The 21,342-nt window shown below is 42.9% G+C and overlaps 1 protein-coding gene across 4 annotated transcripts in view; it reads right to left on the bottom strand.

Annotated features, from left to right (window-relative positions):
- Window positions 1–634: 634 nt before the first annotated feature.
- The window catches only part of wnk3 (WNK lysine deficient protein kinase 3), a 40,273-nt gene continuing 19,565 nt past the window's right edge, over window positions 635–21,342 (bottom strand). The window contains exons 7-25 of one of the 4 annotated variants that reach the window (XM_075476699.1): window positions 21,041–21,260; window positions 20,495–20,822; window positions 20,234–20,346; window positions 19,911–20,111; window positions 15,964–19,350; window positions 13,344–13,387; window positions 12,059–12,194; window positions 11,816–11,932; window positions 11,634–11,735; window positions 11,498–11,543; window positions 11,221–11,373; window positions 9,103–11,129; window positions 8,630–8,876; window positions 6,159–6,244; window positions 5,726–6,069; window positions 5,413–5,645; window positions 5,232–5,327; window positions 4,983–5,143; window positions 635–4,676 (exon numbers count right to left, since the gene is read on the bottom strand). In XM_075476699.1, coding sequence (XP_075332814.1) covers window positions 4,104–4,676; window positions 4,983–5,143; window positions 5,232–5,327; window positions 5,413–5,645; window positions 5,726–6,069; window positions 6,159–6,244; window positions 8,630–8,876; window positions 9,103–11,129; window positions 11,221–11,373; window positions 11,498–11,543; window positions 11,634–11,735; window positions 11,816–11,932; window positions 12,059–12,194; window positions 13,344–13,387; window positions 15,964–19,350; window positions 19,911–20,111; window positions 20,234–20,346; window positions 20,495–20,822; window positions 21,041–21,260 — 8,614 coding nt within the window. In that variant the 3' untranslated portion in view covers window positions 635–4,103. Of the gene's footprint in view, window positions 4,677–4,982; window positions 5,144–5,231; window positions 5,328–5,412; window positions 5,646–5,725; window positions 6,070–6,158; window positions 6,245–8,629; window positions 8,877–9,102; window positions 11,130–11,220; window positions 11,374–11,497; window positions 11,544–11,633; window positions 11,736–11,815; window positions 11,933–12,058; window positions 12,195–13,343; window positions 13,388–15,963; window positions 19,351–19,910; window positions 20,112–20,233; window positions 20,347–20,494; window positions 20,823–21,040; window positions 21,261–21,342 lie in introns of those variants that run through there. The other 3 variants (XM_075476700.1, XM_075476702.1, XM_075476701.1) reach the window with 3 other exon arrangements.

Below are 21,342 nucleotides of genomic sequence, written 5' to 3'. Positions count from 1 at the left end.
TAAAAAATTGTGAATTCTAGGACTCATAGTTGGTCTCTACAAAGGCAAGATTTTCAAATGGTTTTATGCATTTAATTCAAACATGATAATCCGCTTTCAGGACCTGATTTCATATTTTCAGTGGATAAAATGAAAGACGTCAGTTTTGTTTGAATGATTTTATTCATACAACTTTTATTCCATTGGACCTACAAAGTTTGCATAACGTCATGAATCCCCCAGGTTTAGTAGACAAAATCTTCACCCTGTTCGTGTATGACTTATGCTCCTTGGTCTTTCCACGTAGAAAGTTTTCCTCTGTCTCTATGAACATCTTTTAAACCCTGTAAATGTATCCCAGAAAACATTTAACTGGATGACTGGAAAGTGCCCGCATGTCCTTGTTATTTGGGCAACTTGTGTAAAAATTGCCAAATCTCATCTCATTCTTTTCTGGAAGGACAAAAACCGAATAAAATGAAAGCAGAGACCCTAATATGGTATTCTCAAATTTGAACTGAAACTGTAGTTTGACAGTAGGCAACAAATAAATGCTTCTGCATAGCCTATTTGCGTCAGAATTTGGTGCGCCAACTCGAGTCTCCACATCTCATTTGCTAAATATGGCCAGCAAATAAAAATGTAAAAAAAAATGTCATTTGAAGTTGAACATAATTTATTTTGATTAGTTACAAAACATAAATAAAATCAACAGCTGAATTAGTTACAATTTACAGAGGCTAAATCACCAGCAACAAACTTTAGTTCTCCTGTTTTTTTTTTTTTTTATGCCCAAATATACTTTAATCATTGGTTCTCAGTCATGCCATTTTGGGACTCCCCAGAATGTTGTTGCATTCATTTGTTTTAATTACATTAGACCTGCAACGCAGCAAGACAGCTGGTGTAATTCTGTATGTTTTATCCAGATTATCATTTATTCAAAAGGTAAAATGTGTGGTCACAAATGACCAAAATTTATCTGAAAACATTTAGAAATCACGCTTGCCCACCAGTACCCACAGAGGTATATCAGGAGAGGGAGTCCCATGTAAACAGGGATGAAAACCAGTGCTTTTCTAATTCCAAATAACCTCTGGTTCAAAGTGATGAGAACACAATTTTACAATTTGTACAACCCCATTCCAAAATACAAAAATAATCTTTATCTTTTAGATAACATTTTGGTAACACTTCAAGGACAAAGTCAGCTCCATAATCGTTAAGCTGTAGCTTGTTAGATACATGTTAGTATCAGACATAAACGGTGTCTCACCTTAACTATTAATGAACTACATCCCTGTGAAGATGTAGGAAGTCTTGAAAAGCAACAAATACAGAGAACTGAAATTTTTATACTCTAAATTCTGCAGTCTCTCAACAACCATACTCTTTAGTATGAACTAGTCCTCCTTAGCCTATTGTGGTTTTTATGCCTTTGACTCACATGAAGCAGTTCTTACCACACTGTGCAAACTCCTGTTGTCTGTGGCACACAATCTCTGTACTCTATAACACAGAACTGCTGCGTTGACTACAGGCTAACTACAACACCGAAAAATGCATTAAAGCTTGACCGTAATTAGTCAAACATGTTTTTATGGTGAAGTGCACTGATGAGCCAAAACATTTGAAGGTAATATATCTGCTGCTGACACATTACTCCGCTTGCATCTACAAAATGAAACAAATGAAGTGAGTTGGGAAATAAAGGAATGAAACTTTTAGTAACGTGCGTACAGCACAGCTATGGCCCACATTCAGCTTTTGATGGATGCAGTTACACTAAAAACCTGTGGTCAAAGACCATAAAAATAAAAAATAAAATACCAAAGAAAGCGGACAACTAGGCACCTGAGGACCTTGTTGAACAGTAAATATACGACCTCTATGACCAAATTGTCACTCTTTTTGTTTGAGTACGGTGAAATCTGAATGGCTGGTTTGAATGAAAGCAAAAAAACAAAAGGGATGCAATCCGTGATGCAATATAACATGGGACTATCACAGCTTTGCAGCACAGGGAAAAAACACACACACACACACACCCACACGCACAACAATGTAGTAATTTTAAAAGGCAACACAGGAATAACCAATTCAGTTTGGTTTCCCTCGTTAAAAATAACTTGGCAGTTTTCTTTTTTTCCCCACCCATCTTCCTCCTCAGCATGACACCGATACACTTTGATATGCAGAGTTCAAACCGAAAGCAAAGGGGGTCAAATGTGAAAGCCTGTGACACTGAAAGCAAATGTGCCCGTGACTTATCAACTATGCGGGAAGTAAAGAGTAACTGTGAGTTCCGTGAATATACAGCAGGAGCGAGCAGTTTGCACTCAGGCAAGTCAAATTAGTGATAAGGTCATGCAGTCTCGGGCTGAGTGTATTCGGATATTAACTGAATACAGATAGCATATTTCGAGCTTAACATCACATAATGAATTCATTTGATCATGTTAATTCAGGCTGTTTTCTGTTACGAACACAAAACATTACAAAGCACATGCTGTACCGTACACAACATTGCAAACAACGTGTTTGGCTGCACTGCAGAGAAGAGGGTTGCCAGATAGATTTATCGTGCTTAACTGTGTAACATGCTATTGTTTTTTTTGTTTTTTTCATTGCCCATTGAAACACATTGTGCCGTATGCCTACAGTTTTAAAAGGTGATGAAAAAAACTGTGCCTCTACAAAAATATTTTAAGCCTTACAGATAAATCAATATCGATGACCATTACTAATTGCACTTTTAAAATTGATAGTCCTTTCACTGTAAGCATTCAACCAAAAATGCCAACACTGTCAAATATTTTGTCCTTCTCGTCTCTCCTTTGGGAGATTTCAGATACAGAGGAGTTGGTTTGCAAACAAAAACAGGACTTGTATCCAAAGTGATATGTACTCAAATGTCCCATAAACACTCACACACACTCATAAATGCACACACTCATATATTTAAGACTTTTTTTTTTTTTACATTTTGACATCTAAACATCTGTCCTGACTGTATCGGTCTTTCACATTAATTTCCCACCTCATCCAGTAGCACCCTGGAATCCATATATACATTTCAGTCACAACCGTCTCACACATACACACAACTAACACTCCAAATGGATCAGCTTTACGTCCCGACCCACTAAGTATATCCATCTCTTGTGCGGCAACACCCATTCCGACATCCCGCCATTCCGACAAGGCTTTCCATCATATGAAATGTGCGTTACTCAACAGATAACAGTCCCTTCTTTCTGTTCATTTTTTTTACATGCTTTAAGACATGTGTACAGATGTGATAGTCTTTAAAAGCGTAATTAAAGCCTCTCCCCCTCTCTCTCTCCGCCTGTTAATCATCAAAGCTTGTGATGTTTGAATGATATTAAATTGATACTGAATGATAATTTAAGGGTCAAATCTACAGTCAGAGGGGAGGATCAGGTGGATGTGGGCTTATTTCGGAAAAAATAAAAGATGATGGCACTCAGGAGCCATCCATAAGGGCTGTGTTGTTACGATTCACGATAAATCTGATGTGTGCGTGTAACAGCTGTCATGTCGGTGTGTCGGATACCGTCAGATCCTGGCAATGTTTAGTCCGTGGTAATTTTCAAAACGCACTCCAAAATCAAATTAATGATATTCAAATAGTTTATTACACAAAAAGGAGCGACAAACACAGACAAATACTATTCACTTATTGATTTAAAACTAATAAACTACTAAAAATAATAATTATAATACGTTTTGGGTTGCCTAATATATGAAATTGGTTTTATTTGCAGTCCGACACACGTGAGCTGTCCTCGATGTCTGTAATTGCAATTATTAATGCTGCATATGATGCTAGCGTGCAAAAGACTGGACTCTGTCAGCTGGTTACTGTGACAGCTCACTGACACTGTGTTTCTGCTTCATCTAACATGTTTCAGACTTGCCTGATTTACATTAAGACCTGTATTTTGATAATAATTTATATAGTTGGTTTGCGAGGTTGAAATGAAAATTAAGTGTCGCCATTCCGACAATTTGAGGCCCATGTCGGAATGGTGGGATGTCGGAATTGCGGCATGTAAACCCATCTCTTAGACCTTCATATTGACCTCACACTTCACTTGGTTTCATTTCTGTCCCAGAGGAAGAGTAGAGGTGGGGGTTGTTTGGTGAATTTTGGCACTGGAAGGTAGAGCAGCAGTTGAGCAAGATGAGCAACAGGTAGAAGAGGATGAGGAGCAGGAGCAAAATGCTCCCCCGGTAGCAGCAGAGCTATCAATGGGTACAGTGGTGCCGGTGCCAGGCAGCAGAGACGTGGCCGTGGACACTGGCGATGTGGGCATTTGGGAAGGCAGCAGCGGTTGGCTTTGTGGTGGTGAGTGGGGGAGCTGAGTGGGGGGTTGCGTCTGTGATAGTGACTGTATGGGAGCTTGCATCCGCGACGGGGGTATTTGCTGGCAGAGAGGTGACTGCTGATGGGTCATCTGATGGAGTGGGAGAGACTGAGGGTGGTGTAAACTTTGCTGCATCTGTGGCACTTGAGCCACAAGCGTTTGTGGTGGCGGAGGTCCCGAGGAGGGCATGGTGCTCAGGCTTCCTCCACCTGTGTAATGAGAAGAGGCTGCCACTGTCAAGCCTGCAGGGGAAGGGGGGGCCTGGGGGTTCAGTTGTGCTGCTTGAAACCAACCTGGTGGAGCCACCTGTAGACATCATATTAATGAATGCTGAGGGAAAACAGTACAGTTGACTCTTCAAACACGTCTGTCATCAGAAACTATTCAGAATATTTTAAAATCTTTTCTTTTTGGTGTTAAAAACAACTTGATGCTAATGTCTTCCTTTGCTTTACAACAGCAGTATATGATATATACATCGAATAGAGCCACTGATGTGTTTGGTAGGACAAAATCAGAATCTGCATTTAAGTTATAAGAACAACAATCTTCTGAACACATAACCAGGTTATTTTTGCTTGGTATTAAGACCATGACAGTGTGTTGTCATACCTCTGATTGGCTCCAGCCCCCCAACTCCTGCACCTGCTGAATCTGCTTGATTTGATTCAGAGAAGGCTTGGGCGGGACAGGGCCCACCATCTCCTTTGTCCAATTATCAACAAGCTTGTGCAGTTCATCTGTGAATGTGCTTTTCCTTGAGGGACTGTGATCTGTGGAAGAATGAACTCACTCTTAGTACCAATGACAGGCATTCATTTTAAGTTGCATTGATTAAACACCATTCTGGCAAAGCTTTACCTCTCTTAGCAAGAAGTGAAGTACGATGCTCTGGGTCACGGAATGGCGCCAGTCTTCCCTGTTCGCCACCTGAAAAAGTACTTGACTGCTGAATCCCTGCGGAAGAGACATACAAGATATAGTTACGCAGAAAGTAAGTAATAGATAAATGTGAAGAAGAAAAAATTCTTTAAAGACTAACCAGAGTGAGTTACTCCATTATTGTCCATGTGAGAGTGAGGCCGGGGCCGAAGCTTAGTTTTGCCTGGCCTTGGCCTGCGTGGAGAGAGGACTGGTGCTGCGGGAAGAGGAGCAGCTCGGGAGAGAGAAGCAGGCAGACTCTGTCTTTGGTCTTTAAGAGAGCGAAGCTGTCTATAAAGTTCCTGAAGCTCTCTGTTCTGCTGGGCCTGAAGATAAACCACCTCTCCGATGTGCCTACAAAAAAAGAGATTCCTTTTATACTGTATATAAATAGAGACTCTGTGGAACAAAGAGAAAATGAGTGACCGTCATACTTCTCCTTGAGCTTGTGTAGTTCTTTTCTCAGCTCTTCGTCCTCTAGCTCAATCTCATCATCATCATCATCACTGCTGCCCAGTGGTGAATGGCTGTGCCCAAGACCTCGAGACAGGTGGGCCATTGATGGGGTTCTCTTACTTTCTTCTCTGTCCCCTTCCTTTGTCCTTTGAGATTTCCTCCTCTCCCTTTCCAGATCAGGAGACACTGGCGAGCTGTCAGTCTGCCTGTCCTCTTTCTTTGTCTCAGCCTGGGTTACAGAGAAGCGGCCCACTTTCCTGTGAGTGCTACCGTGACCTGATGGCATATCTTTTGGGGGAGAGGTCTGGGGCACTCGAGTTACCTGACAGCAGAAGATGCAGGGGATTTTAGAAGCATGCCCAGACAGATAAAAAGAGAAGATTAAAATCAAATTAGGGGTATTAGTCCTACCTGAAATCGCCCTGTGCGGGACTGAGGCGGATTTAGTGGTGTCGCCTCCTTCTCATCTCCAAGAACCAGACCGCTTGATTGTTTCTCTGATAAAGAGATAGGGATGAAAAACAAAAAGGGGATGCAAGGACATAGAGACAAGAACACAGACACACGTGTACAAAGAGAGTAAAATGAATATCGATGAACAAAGAAGCAACACAGAAAAATGCACACCACAGAAAAATGCACACCACAGAGACATACAGGTGCACACAGACAAACGTGGGGCATGGAAACAAAGAAACCATGTTAAAAATGACTCATCAATGTTGCACATCATCAGCTATTAAAACTTAAGCAGCTTTGCATGCAGGTCTTTAAAATGTGTAGACATATGTTATGTTGAGCGGATGCCAATGTCTAAACAACAATCTGAAGAATCAATGTACTTTTTTTTTTAGTCAATGCGAAAGAAACGTCTGTTGGGCATGTGGGGATGAGTGGTAAAAGCGTGTTGCATTAAAAACAAAACTGTAGTAATTACATTTAAAAGTATGCAAGATGTCAGTGTACCCCACCCACCCACACATCCACTCTTCATTCTCACTGAAACACAACTGACCCACTGAGACAACACAGCCCATTATCACATTTGAGACCAACCAGATCAACAGTGATATTAGTCAGTGTGTCTGACATTCAGGATTACTACATTAGCAAATTGTGGACATGGATAATAATAAGAATTATTCAAGATAATCAAAGGAAAATAAAATAAAATGTGCAGTCTGTTATGGGTGTTACTTACAGATAATGGTCCATTATTAGTCACTTGTGTAGAACATAACATAGATGCTCATGCATGTGCTCTTGTAGCAGAGGATCTAAGCTACTGCTACACATGTAACACATATAAACACAAATACATGCAAAATGGGGGGAGTACTTTAACAGCATGATAAAACTCACATGTAAAAAGCCTACCTACTTACAAGCCTGGCAGTACCTCGCAGACCCTGAGTTAATGTACACAATGTATACAACCCGGTTTCCAAAAAAATTGGGGCACTGGGTAAAATTTGAATAGCAACAGAATGCAGTGGTTTGGGTGCTGCACACTGGAGTGGTCGTTAGCACAGTCGCCTCGCAGCAATAGGGTGCGAGGAAACTAAGCTAACGTTTCTGTGTGGAGTTTGCATATTCTGCCCATGCCAATGTGGGTTCTCTCTAGGAACTTAAGCTTCCTCCTATTGTCCAAAAACAGGTTAATTGGTGAGCATAAATTGACTATAGGAGTGAGTGTGAGTTTGTGTCAGTGATGGCCTTGTGATCGACTCACACCTATCCAGGGTGTAACCTGCATCTCACTTTATGATGGCTGGGATAGACTGGATCCAGCCTGTCTGTGACCCCGAGTAGGATAAAGCACATTTTTCTGCATCATCTAAAGCTTTTAATTACCCAGATGACGATATTCACAAAGTTCTTTGAAATTCTTTGAATTCTTATGCTGTGAAAAATTTAACAGCGCCAGTTAGCCTAATTATTATTCTTTTTCTTCTTGAAGCATTAAACAACTCTGCCAGTCTTTTTTTTTTGCCCTTCATTCACAATCACAGCTGGTACCTAATTCAGAATGAGCACATGAGAAAAAAAGGCTTTTGATGATTTGTAAATCACTGAATTCACAACTTCTTTGGAAACAGGGTCTCGATCTCATTAATAGAATCTAAATATTTAATATATTTAATACAAAGGTTTATCCCTATAGCTACATCTCGTTCAACTACATCCTAAATTAGAGCCTCATTAAGTAATGCTACGCTGTACATGTGTATACAGAGAGTGCAAAGGTATTCTGAATGATAACCGATCATTTATCAATTTAGCTACTTCGCATCTATCTTATCTGTTTAGGATGTGAGTTTCACGGCGCTGTCTACACTGAGCCAGCAGGTGGAGGTGAGGAGGATGCTGTTGGCAGTGACTGTAGGCTTGGGGCAGTGAAGGAGGTGTCTTATGAAGGGACATGTCCTGGGCACAAGTCACAGCTGGGTTTAACTCCAGAGCTCATCTGCACCTGGAGGGCATCAGGTTTTTGATGCCAACCCCTTCCTACACTGTGACTATCTCCCACCCTCCTCTACTCGCCAACGTTCTCGCCTCTGAGTAACCCATGCAAAAAAATAAAAATAAAAAGTTGGCAAGGAAATTAAATTTAGTAAAATAAAAAAAATACAAACAGCAATGTATGCAGTGGTGTCAACACTGACGTCACATGGAGACTAAAGTAAAATAACAATATACAGAACATAATTGTCTAGTCGTAAACATTATCATCCATTAACATTAAACTTTATTAATTCTTAGGGTTAAGAAAGTTATTTTACTATGTTAACCTAGTATTAGACATTAGATGTAAGTCCATGACCCAACACCCCATTCTCTCAGTCTCGCGCTCTCTCTCTCTCTCCCTAAGAGGACGCTACCTTGCTGGACTCTGGGCTTCTTGAACAAGCTGGCGGAGTGGCGCAGTTTGCATGCCCAGTTTTTGAATTTTCGAGTCCAGGATTTCTTGCTAACAGGATTTCTGATACTAGGACATGTCAGGTTTAGGCCAAAATATCCACCTCCTGCATTGTGCTGCTGCTGTCCATGCCGGAGGGGGATCGGGTGCTGATTGGAGGACCATGAAGTATCTCCAGAGGCACTGGTGTCAGAGTATGGGGGTACAGCCTAGAACAGTTAAGACAGTTAAGAGTGGCTGTATGGAGATGAGACGTAAAAGGGAGAGATGCTTCACATTTAAATTTGACAAATAATCACAGACATCTGAAAGATAACAGAGTGGAGTCACATTTACACACTGAAACATAAACCATAAAATAAAGTTATTTCAGCATAGTGAGAGACATATCTAAGAGAGAATTTACTGGAAAGGTTATCCTCGGTATTCACTCACAAGAATGGTTGGTTCTCCTGGTAAAGGTGGGTGCTGGGAGCCTGCAGAGTCATCCTGACTTGGAGGGAGGAGAGAAGTAGGCACAGTGGATGAGACAGGAGCAGAAGGGTGCGATGGGCCAGGCTGCTGGTCTACTGGGCCCGACTGCACAGGGTTGGGCACTTCTGAGGAAGCTTGTTCTCCATCTCCATCTCTCTCTGGGTCAGAAGAGGTGGAAGAAGATCGGGAAGTGGTGCAGGAGGTAGTGGAGGATGAGGAATGGGGGGAAGTATCTGAGGAAGAGGCAGGTGGGGGAAAAGATAAGTGGTGGAGAGACTGTGGCTCAGATGACTCATCACCTCCTGCAGAGGCAGCTGATGTAGGAACGGAGGCAGCTCCAGCCAGTGCTACCCCACTGCTATATTCTTGATACAGCAAGTTCCTCAGCTTTTCATCCAAAGTCTTCATACGGTTGTCACCAAATTCAATTTTTGGGGGGCCTTCACTGTCTGACTCGGCCACAGAGGAAGGCTGAGCTGGGGATGGTGTCATTGTCAGGGAGAAATTGGGTAAGGGGGCTTCAGCAGTGCTCAGATGGAGAGGCGGCAGAGAGGAGTCAGATGAAGGATGAAAAGGGGCAGAATAGCTTCCTGTGTCCTCAGTGACACTCGTCTCTCCCGTGGATGCCTCTGACTCTGACATCTGTAAAGAGGACTGCTTCTGTAGTGAAAACTGCTGCTGTCTCTGGGGTGTGTGCATGGCTTTAACCATTTCCTGTTGTTGCTCAGAGTGTTGCAGCTGTTTCTGTGACTGCAAATGTTGTTGAACCAGCTCAACAGGCATTTGGATTTGTTGTAGAATCTGCTGTTGAGGTACAGGGCTAACATTTAGCTGTGTCTGCTGTTGAACAAGGTGTTGACTCATGGGCAACATTTGGCTTTGAGCTACAACACCCATAAACAGCTGATGTTGCTGTTGCTGTTGCTGTTGCTGTTGCTGCAGCTGCTCTAAATGCATTGTCTGTTGTAGATTAACCTGTTGCGGCTGCTGCTGATCGATGTTAGGCTGCTGCTGGGGAAACATTGCAGCATGAGGTGCCATGACCTGCTGCGCTAACTGCTGAAAGTGAGGCTGTTGCAGCAACTGTGGGGCATACTGCGAAGTTTGCTGTTGAGTGAGCAGTGGTTGGGTCTGCTGAAGGGGCAAAAACTGATGGAGCGGCACAGGATTTTGTAACACATCTGCATGACCTGGCTGAGGCAGCACTTGCACCTCAGTCAGCTGTTGCTGAAGTGATACTTGTGTTTGCATCAGTTGCTGTTGCTGTAATTGCTGGAGAGACTGTTGTGGTGCTTGTTCTTGCTGAAGCGGAATTTGCTCCTGATAGACTTGATGTTGTGATAGCTGTTGTGTTGTTGACTGTTGCAGTTGTTGTGTTGCTGGTGCCTGCTGTTGTGATGCATTCTGTAGCTGTGGCTGTGGTGCCAGTGGAGCCGGTGTGGCCACCTGCTTTAATGTCTGCTGCTGCTCTATGCCAAGTTGGCTGACTGAAGACATCAACGCAGCAGGGGAAGGGGAATTAACAGAGGCTGAAGACAGGTCAGCTGCTGCTACATAAGATCTTGGTGCAATGATCACTGTATCTGCTATATTTTGAGCTACAGCGGAACAAACATTGGTAACAGGACGGGTTAGGTTATCAGGAATAATGGTTGTTGGTGAAAGGGACACAACAGAAGGAGCAGTGGACAAAGTGGGGATGTTAGCGGCACAAGGTATTGCTGTGGTTGAAGGAGCACTGGGATTTTGGTCAGCAGAAGTTGAAGTGAGTACTGGTAATTCAAGACAACTTGAGGTAATGAGGGGGAAAGAGGCTGGTCCAGAGATGCTTTCAGAGGGAGTGGTTTGAGGAACAGGGACCACAGTGGTTGCGGGGGCAATAGAGACAGGGGCTGAGACAATGGAGACTGGGGATGAGTTGGAGGAAGGGGCGGTTGGGGGAGAAGCCTTTCCGGTCAAGGACTCCAGACTCTGGGATCCTTCACTTTCTACACCAGCAAGGAAAATCACAGTTAATTTCTGTTATGTTTAGAAGTGTTAATAAGCCATGGCATTAAAAATGAGTTAAATAGAGCTCACCTTTCTCCCTTTGAGGAGATTGTGGAATCCGTGAATCTGTAGTGGGCGGTGGTGTGACTGCACCCTGGCTGGAAAGAGAGTCTCTATGACGAATGGTCTGGTTGATAAAGAAGCGCCAGCGTCCCACTGGAGAAGAATAGGCCACTGAGTCCACTGAGAAACCAAAAAGACGGTTTATCACGTGTTACAAGATAAATTCTAGCATGTACAGCATTTTTCCATTCTGAAACATTTTGTAAATAAGAAAATATATTCATTTATATATTCATAAACTCACTTGAGCTAGTAGGAGTGCTCACATGTAGCTGATCAACTGATCCAGTCTGACAGAGAGAAAAATATCCAAATCCATTATCATTCAATATAGACAGAAAAATGAGCGAGTCTGAGGTGACAGATGCACGTCAACATACCAATGAATGTGTCTGAAGAATTTCTTGGGCTTTCTTAACAATTGCCCTAAGCTCCTCAACAAATTTCTCTTTCTCTATATCAAGGACAAAGTCCTCCTCCACCTGCAACCACATGCCAAATATTTAATTATGCGATGACATTTAAGCATGAATGCAAACACTGTAATGCATGAGACGTTTACCATGTAATCTGCTATGTCCTCAGGTGCATCTCCTTCAATATCAAACTTGAATGTCACCATCTTGTTGCTATGGGTCTCCAACTGACATTCTACCATATTGTCCCCACTGCCAGATACCTATGTAGACAAAGGCACATTATCAGAATATATTTGGTCTTTTCAAAACCAGTATCTCCTGATGTAAATTCATATAAAAAAAAAAAACAGGTGATTAATGCAGTTTATTATATGTCGTTTGTTCACCTGGAGCATGCTCAGCTGAAACTGATGTGAACCTCTCTCAGGCTTCTGACAGGAGGCCCGTCTCTGACTCTTTAATTTCTCAAACTTCCCATTTGCCACAAGCTGCAGGTTGTCTTCGCCATTAGCTGTAAAAGACCTGAGAATGCCATAGATGTCAAATACTGTGTTCAAGACGTATATGAAGTCACTGACTAATCTGTGGGTATAGGCAACGTAAACATTGTTGGCAAATTCTAGTATGTGCAACCCCAATTCCCCAAAAATTGGGGAGCTATGTAAAATAATGCTCCTCAACTTAAAATTGCACAGACTTTATGAGCTACATGAATAAGATCATCAAAGTCTCTTAGAATCTAGAGAAATCTTTGTGTGCACCACAATGCACAGCCAAAAATCTATACTGGATGCCTGTGATCTTTGGGCCCTCAGACAACATGACATTATACACAAACAGGATTTTGACATGGAAAAACAATCATGTCTGTTCACTGCACCATCCACAAATGTAGGTTAAATCTCCGTCATTCAAAGAAGAAGCCATTTGCTAACATAATCCAGAACGCTCCCACTTTCTCTGGGCCGTAGCTCATTTAAAATGGACTGAAGCAATTGTCTCGGGGTGCATTAGTGTCAATGACTTTGGCAAGTTGCACATCTGAAAAAAGCGCCCTCAACACTGAAAGGTATATTCAGATTTTAAAGTAACATGTGCTCCCATCCAGACGTCTTTTTCTGGGAAGACCTCCCATGTTTCAGCAAGATAATAATAAACCGCATACTGCATCTATTACAACAGCATGGCTTTGTAGCAGAAGAGTCATCCTGGCTGCAGTCTGGAACTTTCACAAAGTGAAAACGTTTGATACATCATGGAGGGCAAAAATACGAAAAGGACGACCCAGGACTGTTGAGCAGCTAGAGTCCTATATCAGATGAGAATGGGACAACATTACTCTCCCAAATGTCTCCCAACTGGTCTCCTCAGTTTACAGATGTTTATTTCAATGTTAATTTAATGTTTTTTATGTTCTATTGTGAATTAAGATGATTTAAGATGACTCATACACTAAGAGATAAAAATGTTTTCACTCTGTCATCAAAGAGAGAATGTCATGAAACTACGACACTTGGTTATGGGCCTCTAATAATAATGATTAAAAAAAAAGAATAAAATCTGTTCGTCACACCTCTGCTTAGCTGCAAAATGCTTTTAGGATGTCTCTCTATGGAGCTTTTTAGAAATGTTCTGTATATGGATGTCAGTTTATATTGTTATCAGACATACCCTGATGAAGAATGATGTTCTGCACTTGTCAGGTATGGGCCATCCTGCAGAGTCGTATATACACATACACAGATAGTACAAATACACAGATTGGAAGAAGAAAAAAAGGTTTGTCAACATTAGATGTAAATAAAGCAATAATGTGAATTTGGTTAACAGTAGATCTGCACAGAAGTGCAGATGCTCCTCAACTGTAAACGCATCATTTAAAATGATCTGAAATAAAGGAAAATAAACCAATTTTACACCAATCAGGCATAACATTAAGACCGCCGACACTGCTCATCTTGTTACGACACAATGTTCTGCTGGGGAAACCTTTATTCTGACATTCACAGGGGTGTTACTTTGACATTTGTCAACCACCTAAACATTTTTGCAGATCAACACTATCCTACAATAGAAACTCGCCCCAGTAGGACAGCAGTGGATCCCACAAAAACTGCTTAGGAAGGACTCAGAGAACACAACAATAAAATAAATAAATAAATCCAATTTGATGGCATCCTTTGGCATCTGTGGGAAAAAAAAACGCCCGATCAACAGAGTCCCTACCCCACAATACGCCCAAAGGATCCACGGCTAAACTATGTGTATCAGAGACCCTTTTGCAATCAAGAATGCCATTAGATGTTCTTTGTCTTTGCCCTGACAGGTCAAAGCTATGTTGGTGGCATTAGGACCCCTAAAGAATATTAAGCAGGTGGTCGTAATATTATGGCTGATCAGTGTATGTAATAAGAGTATTTTCCCAAAGCTTCCCAAAATTATTCAGTGTTGGCGTTAATATAATCAATATGAAAACTACAGCCACAAAATTTATCCCTGAGCACAATTATTGGCACCCTTTCAATGAACTGAAATGAGTTCCCCAAACAAAATAAAAAACACAACAATCACCAGTACTTAATTTTGACCCCTTATGAGAAGATAGATTTTTGAGACCATCAGAGATGTTATAAAAGATTTAACAGCCCCAAGGGCCACAGGGAAAATGGCAAAGATGTGGAAATATGTTTTCTCAAAAGTTTTCAATATTACTAATACGTTTTAAAGTAATAAAACAGGCTTAAAGAAGAGGGCACAGTGGAAATCGCTTCCACAGAGCTTCAAGATGACCTCTAGCAATCTGGGATGGTGGTTTCAGCTGCACAACATTGGGCTCCCCGAGCAAAAGTCAAGAGGACACCAACAATGAAAGAAACGCATTTTTGAAACTCTTGTGTTAGTAGATATCCAGCATTCTCTCTCTGCCTGACCTTGTTCATGATCACGTTCTACCCCACGGATTTCCCTGTTCTGCCTTGCCCTCGTTGGATATCTCTGTTCTGGACACCGACCCTGTTTCTGCCTCTCGACCATCGTCTCCTGCCTAGCCCCATGAAGGGATTGTTTGCTTCTGCCTCCCTGGATCTGACCTTGTTTTTGCCTCCCAGAATCCGAGCTCTGTTCTGCCCCTCAACTGGACCCCAAAGGTTTTCTAGACCTCGCCTCTGGTTCACGCCTAACCATCCCACGAAGGAACAGAACTTCTGCCCACAGCTGCAAGCGGATTCCGAAAAGGTTAGTGGCAACCTTTCAGAACTCTCGATCATTGTTCTAAATCTTTGCAAGCCACTAACCTGTTTCTCCCTCCCCAGTGATTCCAGTCCTGCTGCTGGTGGTTCCTGTCCAGAACTCTTTTGTTACAATAAACCTGTTAACCCTTTGTTTGCTGTCTGGCTGAAATTCTGGGTTCTCTGTCCCATCCCTTACATAGGTAGTCCACAGTCTTTGTGGGATAATGTTCTATGGACAGATTAAACCAAATCATACCTCTTTGGAGCTGCAGATCATTTCTTTGTCAAGGACAAAATGCAGAAAAGAAAGCCCTAACTACAGTGAAGCATGCTAGAGGTTCTATCATGATGTCAGGCTGGGCTGTTTTGTGGCCTCTGTTACTGGAGGCACTGAATGTCTCAAATAAATCAATATATCAGAGGCATATCAAGGCATTCCGAGTTAAAAAAAAAAAAAAAAAAACTACAGAAGAACTAAAATACTTGGGTCATTCAACTGGTTGTGAACGACACAAACAGCAAGACAAATTTAATTAATTAAAGACAGAGGTCAGAGTGAACTGACGGAAACCTTTGGAGAGAGAAAATCTGCCACTGGAGTCTGACAGTCTTAAAATAGCTTGAACATATGGCAATTGACGAGTGACAGAAACTATTAGACGACAGGTGCAAGAAGTTTCTAGATGGCAACAAGTGATTAGACGCTGTATGTTTTTGTTAAAGGTTCTGCAACTAAATACTGGTGCAGGATGCCAATAATTGTAACCAGCTAACAATCTTGTTTATTCATGTTTAATATCTGATTAGAATATATTCTAATAAAACAAAGATTTTCATTTGCTGCAAAAATTCTTCACTTACAGGTCAAGTGCAGAGCTTGAACAGCTCTAAACCAATAATAATCCAATAATTCTGGCCAACACTGTGAACAGCTCGAAAAATATACATCTATTTCTTTTCCTTTTTTCAATAAACAGTATATGTTAGTATGAAAAGAGGACCACTGTGTCAGTCATGTCAAATTATTTCATTAATACAGCAAACTTTCATACTTCATGTACCTGAGCGATGCCCAATAGGGAAAGGTCACAGTCTTGCAGCGAGGCTTGGGGCAGTATAGGAGCATTAAAGTCAAGCGATTGTAGTGTAGTAACAGGTGGAGGAGAGGTGGGAATAAAGTCGGCCTGCCCTGGCAAGGTTATCTGGGTTGCTGGCTGAGATGTAGGAAGCTCTGTAGCAGGAGCAGTGGCAGGTAGTTGGGATGGAAGAGATGGTAGTAATGTTGAGGGACGCGAGGTATGTGAAGGACTGAGGGGCATTATTTGTGCAGGAAAGACTGTGTGAGACAGAACAGGCTGTTCGGATATTGGTGTCTCTATGTGTGTCTGAGTATGAGAATGAGTTTGTGTCTGAAATTGGGTCTGTGTTTGGGAGTGTGTTTGGACTTGATTGCTGGTCTGTGTGTGTGTGTGAGCTGGCAGCATCTGCATGGCTTGGTGCTGTGGAGATGGAGGGGCACCTGCGACTAGGTGACTGTAGAGTGGCACGCTCCTGTTCTGTGACAGAGGCTCAGCCACATTACTGGGGCCTAACTGTGAAGGGGGCTGAATCACCAGATGTGAAGTAGGGGGACACTGTGGAGGAAGCTGACTCTCGTCAAAGGCTGTAAAAGCCTGCTTTAGAGGAGGTGGTTGTTGGATGGTAGTCGACATGGGCTGTGCCTGTAACTGGACCTGAGGGGTAGGTGGGGCTGGTGGTTGCTGTGCTTGAGAAAGCTTCTGCAGCTGTTGCTGGTATTGCTCAGTAGACTGAGGCATAAATGTCTGGGAGATTTGTTGAATGACTGAAGAGTCGCCAGTGCTTCCAAGGGACTGCTGTGGGGCCTGAACTACTGGATGTATTCTTGTTTGGCCTTGAACTCCACTTTGCACAGGATGAGGAGGGATATTACAGTTTATAGGGTCAACTACTGAAGAGAAACCATCTGCCATAGTTCCAACACTTCCTGCAGAGCCAGGAGAAAGAATCATCTGTTGATACAGGAGTACTGGTTGCTGGTGTGCCTGCTGCTGGGTAATATGAGTCAAATCCTGCTGTACAGTTGACATGGCTTGTTGGGAAGGCTGAGGGACATACTGGGAGGTCAAAAAACCAGCAGAAGGCTGAGAATGCACCTGGCAAGGTGGTTGGCCTTGGGCTTGTTGTTGAATCATGGGCTGGATGAGCCCTGGAATTTGAACACGTTGCTGCACACAAGTCTCATGCTGGATTTGACAAGGAACTGAAGCAACTGCAACTGGAAGCTGAACAGTAGCTTGGCTTTGTTGCCCAATCATTTCAATATCAACTTTTTGGACCTGTCCATGTTGTGGCTGAGACTGGGAAATAGCTGTGTGTAGAGGCTGAGCCTGGATTAATGGCTGAGCCGATACCTGACTCTGTGCTGGAGTTTCAGGTCCAGGATAACTAGTCTGCAAAGGACTTTGCTGGGTCTGGATGACTTGCATTTGTCCCTGCATCTCTGATGCTGAGGGAGTTGCATGGGTACCAGTCACAGCTTGAGATGCCTGTGGTGCTGACTGGGCTAAAAACTGGACTGGGATCTGACCTTTCCTCTGGAGATGAACCTCACTTTGTCCTTGCTGTGTGAGGACAACAGGAGACGTCTGGGCAGGGAGCTGCGCAGTCTGAATTGTCATAGGGACCTGAGCTTGAGAGATGATATGAGTTTGGTGATGAATGGTGTCAGTACCAGTTGGAATCACTGAATGATGAGGTTCCATCACAGATGTGTGGTACTGTGGCTGAGCAACAACTTTTGGGTCCTGTTGAGCAAGTTGTACTTGCTGTTGGTGCTCTATCATTTGCTGTTGAGCGGTATGATGCGTAAACTGACTGGTGTTTCGTAAGGAAGATTGCTGCTGAATCTGCAACTCAATGTTGCTTTGTGGAATAGACATGGGCTCTTGTTTTTCAGTATGCTGAAGCTGAATGATGGCAGCATGCTGCTGCTGCTGCTCTTGAATCTGCTGCTTCATCAGAGCCTGTTGCTGTAAAATCTCTGCCTGTTGCTGTTGCAACAAGACTTGTTGTTGATGTTGTTGTTCCAACTGTTTTTGCAACAGAGCTTGCTGCTGCTGCTGCTCCAACTGTTGCTTGAGTTGCAGTTGCTGTTGCTCTTGTTGCTGTTGCTGAGCTTTATGCTGGAGCTGCTGCTGCTGTAAAATTAGCTGCTGTTGTAAACGCTGTTGCATTATAGCGTGTTGCTGCTGCTGCTGCTGCTCCATCTGCTGGATTATGGTTTGCTGCTGCAGTTGTTCGCTGTGATGTTGTGTGTGCTGGGACTGCTGCTGAAATATATTTGTGTGCTGCTGTTGCCCACTTTGCTGTTGCATCTCTGGTTCTGTTTGAGTTACACTTTGGTGTTGCCCGTTTTGTTGATATAACTGGCTTTGCTGCTGCTGCTGCTGCTGCTGCTGCTGCGAGGGAAGCTGTTGTCTTTGTTGTTGCTCTAACTGATGTTGTATTAATGCTTGTATTGGTTGCTCTTGTTGCACAAGACCTTGCTGTTGCTCTTGTTTCTGTGGTATAAGAGCTTGTTGCTGCTGTTGACCCATCAGTTGTTTATGTTGCAGTGCTTGCTGCTGTTGTTGTTGTTGAAGCAGTGCTTTTTGTTGCTGCTGATCAAGCTGTTGCTGGACATACAACTGGTGTTGCTCAAGTAGCAATGCCTGATGCTGCTGTTGCCCTTGCTGCTGCTGCTGCTGCTGCTGCTGCTGCTGCTGCTGTTGTAACATAGCATGGTGTTGCTGAAGCTGTTGTTGAAATTGTTGTGATTGTATCATTGTATGCTCACAGGGATCAGCTGTTTGTTTCAGTTTAGTGGCCTGGGGTTGGTCCGCTGGCTGTGGTACTGACATAGCTTGTTGCTCCATACCTGTCTGTGTTGTCAACATGTGCTGTTGAGAAGTTGGCTGGACATGCTGGACAGGCTGCGGAGGCTCATTTTGAGGTTTCTGGACAGCTGAACCTGAAAGGCTGTGTTGATGCTGTTCTGATGGCGGCTGAGTGGCACTAACTTGTTGTTCAAGCAGAGAGACTTGGGCCTCCATTTGCTGTTGTGACTGTTGCTGCTGAAGGGCAGAGGCCTGGGGATCCATCCCTATCTGTTGTTGTGGGACAATAGTCTGCTGTGGGATAACGACAAGTGTTTGCTGTGGTGCGGAATGGGGAATGTCAGTGAACTGCACGTGAGTGGCAGGTTGTTGGGTGTGCTGAGAGAGGGGCAAAATGGTCCCTGCTTGTGCAGCAGGATCACTGACTGACATGGATGCAGTGAGAACATTAACAGGTGCTTGTGGGGATATGGGGGGTATACATGACTGTGAGGGGGCCATTGATCCATGAGGAGTGTTGGTTTGAAATGTATCAGATGGGAATGTTTGTGACTATTCAGTGATAATGAAAAAATGTTGATTGAAGTTGAAGGAAGGGGGGGAAGAAAGCAGCAGAAAAATGAGGTTAAGAATAAGCTTTGGCAAGGAGTATAAATTATAAACACATTTAACTTGAATTAATAGTAAGTTTCCCACAGTGTTTTAAAGCAGATGAGGATTGCATTATTTGAGATATAGGCCGGCACAGCTTATGTTTGAAAAAAATGAATGCACCTCGGGGAAGTAAAATATCAAACTAAAGATAAAAATTTGATCAGAAGCACATTTTAACATTACAAGGCTGTACGTTTTTTAAAGAGAGAGTTTGACTTAATTCTTGCATCTCACTTCCTCAGCTCTCAAACTTCCTGGGGGAAACTGTACAGTTTTTGCAATTATGAGGTTGATTTGTAGTTGTTATTCGATATTTAATAGTTACTTAAAGGGAAAGAGCCCAAATGTGACAGAATAGTGAGACCATAGATTTACTTCCAATAGCAATGATGTTAACTGTTGTGACTCCAGTGTAAATATAGCTTTCATTTCAAGATGTGAATTTTCACCCTTTTCACCTGAAAATATTGTTGAGGTATACTTGGGGATACCTGTGGAACCATAGTGCTAGGTTGAAGAAATGTCTGACCAACAGGTCCCCCTCCACTTTGGCCAATGGACATGCTGGACTTACTAATACTCTGACCAAGAGGGAGATTTGGAGCACTTCCGCCCTCACCAGTTGGGAGTGTATGAGGATTAGCCAATACACCAGTACTCTGGAACCACAGGAAAAAATAAATTATGTACAACTTATTTTCAGCACAGTGATTTAAAATGATAAATAAATAAGCAGTTAATTATAATTTATCAATGAAGTGAAGCATAGACCCAGACATACCATAGTGTGGAGAGTAGTTTGAGGGTGGGAGCATGATTCCCCTTGTTGTGAGTATGCCTGGCTCTGTTCACTTGCGTAGGATTCACAGCTGGCAGACCCGATGCTCTCCCCTTCTACATGAAAGACAATAAAAAAGTAAGATGTAAAAGCACAAAATATACATGCTTGGCCGAAAACTTCCGATACGTCAGTTGCTTTATAACCATATGTTCATTGTAAACTCTCAGTATGTGGTGTGTATCATACAGATGCATACTCTACCTGGCAGGTTAAGGGTTGCCCCACTGAAAATATGTTGCTGCCTGACATGCTGATCCACTTCAGGCAGCTCCTCCGACTCCTGCACTACTCCTCCAGCTCCTCTTTCTCCAGCACCTGCATGTACGGCTGACCCCTGCATCAGTGACGAAGGGCAAGAAGGATTAGAAAATGCATAGGAGGTGAGAGTGGAGTCTCTTCGTTCCTCAAAGCCTTGCTGAAGGAGCTGCTGTTGTCGACGCTCCCTCGACTTTTTGATAAGATTTACACGGTCCCTGATGGATTTTCCCACCACCTTGGCATCACTCTCATGGAAGAAGCCTGACTTCACCTGTGATAACAGAGGGGGAGAGTTAATTAACAAGTACATTTATGCTGAAGGTTTCTAGGTCAGTAGGATGTATTTTGAAGTGGCTAACAAATGAGCTCAAGGATTTTCCCCACCTGACCTTTACAAAAGCTTTACAGCATCAAACCTTCTCCAAGGGAACCCTATAGAATATCCAACACCTTTCTAATCATCAGTACTAAATCTTTTCTGTGTCTCACCATCTCTAGAGCCACCTCCTCAGCACTGTCATTCTCCAGGTCATAGCTAAACTCGATGGCCTCATTGTCCTTGTGCTTCCCCTTCAGCTTTTTGGGGTCTTCAACCCAAATCCGGAGAGCCAGGCAGTCCTGGGTGCCTGTGTCCTCCTCTGCCAGCTCCACTCGAACCCCTGTGTCCTCCCCAAAGAATGCATGGTTCAGGAGGTCTCGAATGGACAGTCTTTCAAAGGGGAAACAGAGACAAGTATGCTTAATGATCATCTGATAAGTAAATCTGCCTGAGAAGGTTGTGTTATGACGAT

This window comes from Odontesthes bonariensis, chromosome 10, assembly GCF_027942865.1.
Source record: "Odontesthes bonariensis isolate fOdoBon6 chromosome 10, fOdoBon6.hap1, whole genome shotgun sequence".
Taxonomy (NCBI): domain Eukaryota; kingdom Metazoa; phylum Chordata; class Actinopteri; order Atheriniformes; family Atherinopsidae; genus Odontesthes; species Odontesthes bonariensis.
Note: the sequence above shows the minus strand (reverse complement) of the source record. Positions and strands in the feature narration are given on the sequence as shown.